At 42.4% G+C, this 2,767-nt stretch overlaps 1 protein-coding gene across 1 annotated transcript in view; it reads left to right on the forward strand.

Moving 5' to 3' along the window:
• The window catches only part of MGME1 (mitochondrial genome maintenance exonuclease 1), a 29,451-nt gene that overhangs the window by 256 nt on the left and 26,428 nt on the right, over window positions 1-2,767 (forward strand). Inside the window, exon 2 of the mRNA XM_011979485.1 lies at window positions 664-1,241. Within this exon, the coding sequence (XP_011834875.1) occupies window positions 728-1,241 (514 nt within the window). The 5' untranslated portion in view covers window positions 664-727. The remainder of the gene's footprint in view (window positions 1-663; window positions 1,242-2,767) is intronic.

A 2,767-nucleotide genomic window follows, 5' to 3' on the forward strand; every position in this document is an offset into this window, starting at 1 on the left:
GTACCGACACTGGCCGTAGGCTGGGCTTCTATTTAAGTCCTCTTTTCTCTAATCCAGACTCCTGCCCCAAGGGCCACCGCCGTCCTGGCCCTGCCAGGGGTCCGTGCCCACGGCGGAGAGGGAGGCGCCTTTTTGCGGTCACAATAATGGGACCTCAGCGCCGCCACCAGCTCTGACCGGCGAGCGACTGGACCCTCCAACCCGATTTCCACGTCTGTGCAACGGGTTCATTCTAGACCCACGGTAGAGGGTGTGAGGACCAAATGAGAAGTATCCATACAGAATACTTAGCAGAGAGCCTGGTGTCTAGGAATCAGTAATTGTCTGTCACCTAGGACTGTGTGGCCGCCATGGGACGGGCTCCATCTTTGTGATTTTCCGTGTCTCGCACACGCCTCCCTGCCTGGGCGTCCCATTCCTGCATATTAGAGACGGGGGACGTCTTGCCCCAAGCTGTCTGCTAATTCGTATTTAATATGTGCCAGTCCTTCGGGTATTGAGAGTCTTAATTTATTTATAAATTTTTTTTTGGAGGCAGGGTCTCGCTCTGTCGACTTTCTTAAGAAAGAGCTCTGTCCAATCATGTCGAAAAAGTTCACAATTTTGATGTGCAATGTTATTCTCATGCAGCTTTCGCCTTGATGGTTGTGTTCTCTCTAATAGGAATACGAACATAAAGGGCCTCGACCGTTGCAAATAGACTAGAGAAAAGTGAAAACAAATCTGAATGAAGATGAAGTTATTTCAGACCGTTTGCAGGCAGCTCAGGAGTTCAAAGGGATTTTCTGTGGAATTAGCTGCCCTTGTGGCTTTCTCTACTTCCCCTTACTCTTGTGGCCGGAAGAAAAAAGTGAACCCATATGAAGAAGTGGACCAAGAAAAATATTCTAATTTAGTTCAGTCTGTCTTGTCATCCAGAGGCGTCGCCCACACCCCAGGATCGGTGGAGGAAGGTGCTTTACTCTGTGGACCTGTGAGCAAGCATAAGCCGCCAAAGCAAGGTGAGAACCGACGAGTGCCACAAAACTGGTTTCCTATCTTCAACCCAGAGAGAAGTGATAAACCAAATGCAAGTGATCCTTCAGTTCCTTTGAAAATCCCCTTGCAAAGGAGTGTGATACCAAGTGTGACCCGAGTGCTTCAGCAGACCATGACAAAACAACAGGTTTTCTGGTTGGAGAGGTGGAAACAGCGGATGATTCTGGAACTGGGAGAAGATGGCTTTAAAGAATATAATTCAAGTAATTATCTCAATTCTGGTTCTGTATGTTTGCTATGTTTTCTAGACTAGAGAGCAACGGTGTCAAAAGAATGAGGTTTTGTTTTGTTTTTTTGACTTAATAGCAAGGAACTCCCTTCAGATAGTAATTAACATTAAATAGCACTTTATGTGTATTAACTCACTTGATCCTCATGATAGTCCTGTGAAGTATAGATACTGTTACCTACATTTTACAGATGAAACTAAAATAGATCAAATAATTTGACTAAATAATACATAAAATTCACTTGTTTTATGAGCTACCAACAATATTAGAATTGCTTGTTTTCCTTGATTATGGAAAAAAGTCACCTGGTAACAGAATTCTAGTTGTTTGCTAGATATGCTGTTTAGAATCTAGTAAATACCCATTGCCCTACTTATTAGCGTCAACTGACTCGTAAATTTAAAGACCCTGGAGCAGACCAGAACACATGACCTACATTTAGACCTTGGTAAACTGAGATAATCAGAGGTTCTTCATAAGGATCTGAGAATAAATACACTTTAAACTTCAACTTCTAATTTACTAACTTGGACAAGTGAGGAGAATAGGTTCCTTAAACTTAATATTCCATTCAAAAACACCATTGGCATCGGTGAATTAGCTGGTCCCGTAAATTATATAGGGGTCTTTTGTTAAAGGAAAGTTTTACATCATTCCTTTACCCAGGCTTCCCAAAGTGCAGTACATGTACTCTTAGTGGTACACAAACTCTTTTATTTTTATTTTAAGAATAGTGTACTGACCTTTGGCTTAATAGAAGCCTAGGCTTCTGTTTAAGTCGTCTTTTCCCTAATCCAGACTCTTAAAACTGTGTAACACATTAAACATGTCACACGTTCTAAAGAAAAATACTAAGTATATACAAGTGGTACTGGATATAGCAGAAATGGTCAAGGCCTTAGCTCCTTATAACATTCCTCAGCTGTGTGGGGCAAGGATTATATATGCAAGAGCTAACTGCCTTCCTAAGATAGTTAATTAGTAGCAACCACCAAACTATTGTCTGCTTTCCAAACAAGCAACATAAAAATATTTTAATGGCATCCTATAGTTTTGTATTTGTACCACTAAAATTTAGAATTGATAGTTTCCTCATGAGAAGTTATTTTCCTTAAACCAGGAATGTCACAGCTGAAATTACTGATAAGAAATGTGTTATTAAAAGGCAGAAGAAACCTGCTGGAACACGTGGGACCCTAGGGCCTGTAGCTCTTGGCACGAAGTAAGGAAGTGCACCAGAGAGGAATTTCTGTTTGGAATGTGAATGAGCCCCAATAGCCCAGGCAGAGAGAAGACTGGTTGTATTTTTTCATAGAGTCAGCTTTGTTGATCTAGATTAGCACTCAGCTGTGTTTCTCAGTTAACTCAGTAGCAACCTTAAGAAATGAGCAGAATCGGCCGGGCGAGGTGGCTCAAGCCTGTAATCCCAGCACTTTGGGAGGCCGAGACGGGCGGATCACGAGGTCAGGAGATCGAGACCATCCTGGCTAACACGGTGA

The sequence above is a fragment of the Mandrillus leucophaeus genome, unplaced genomic scaffold (genome assembly GCF_000951045.1).
Source record: "Mandrillus leucophaeus isolate KB7577 unplaced genomic scaffold, Mleu.le_1.0 Scaffold202, whole genome shotgun sequence".
Lineage (NCBI taxonomy): Eukaryota > Metazoa > Chordata > Mammalia > Primates > Cercopithecidae > Mandrillus > Mandrillus leucophaeus.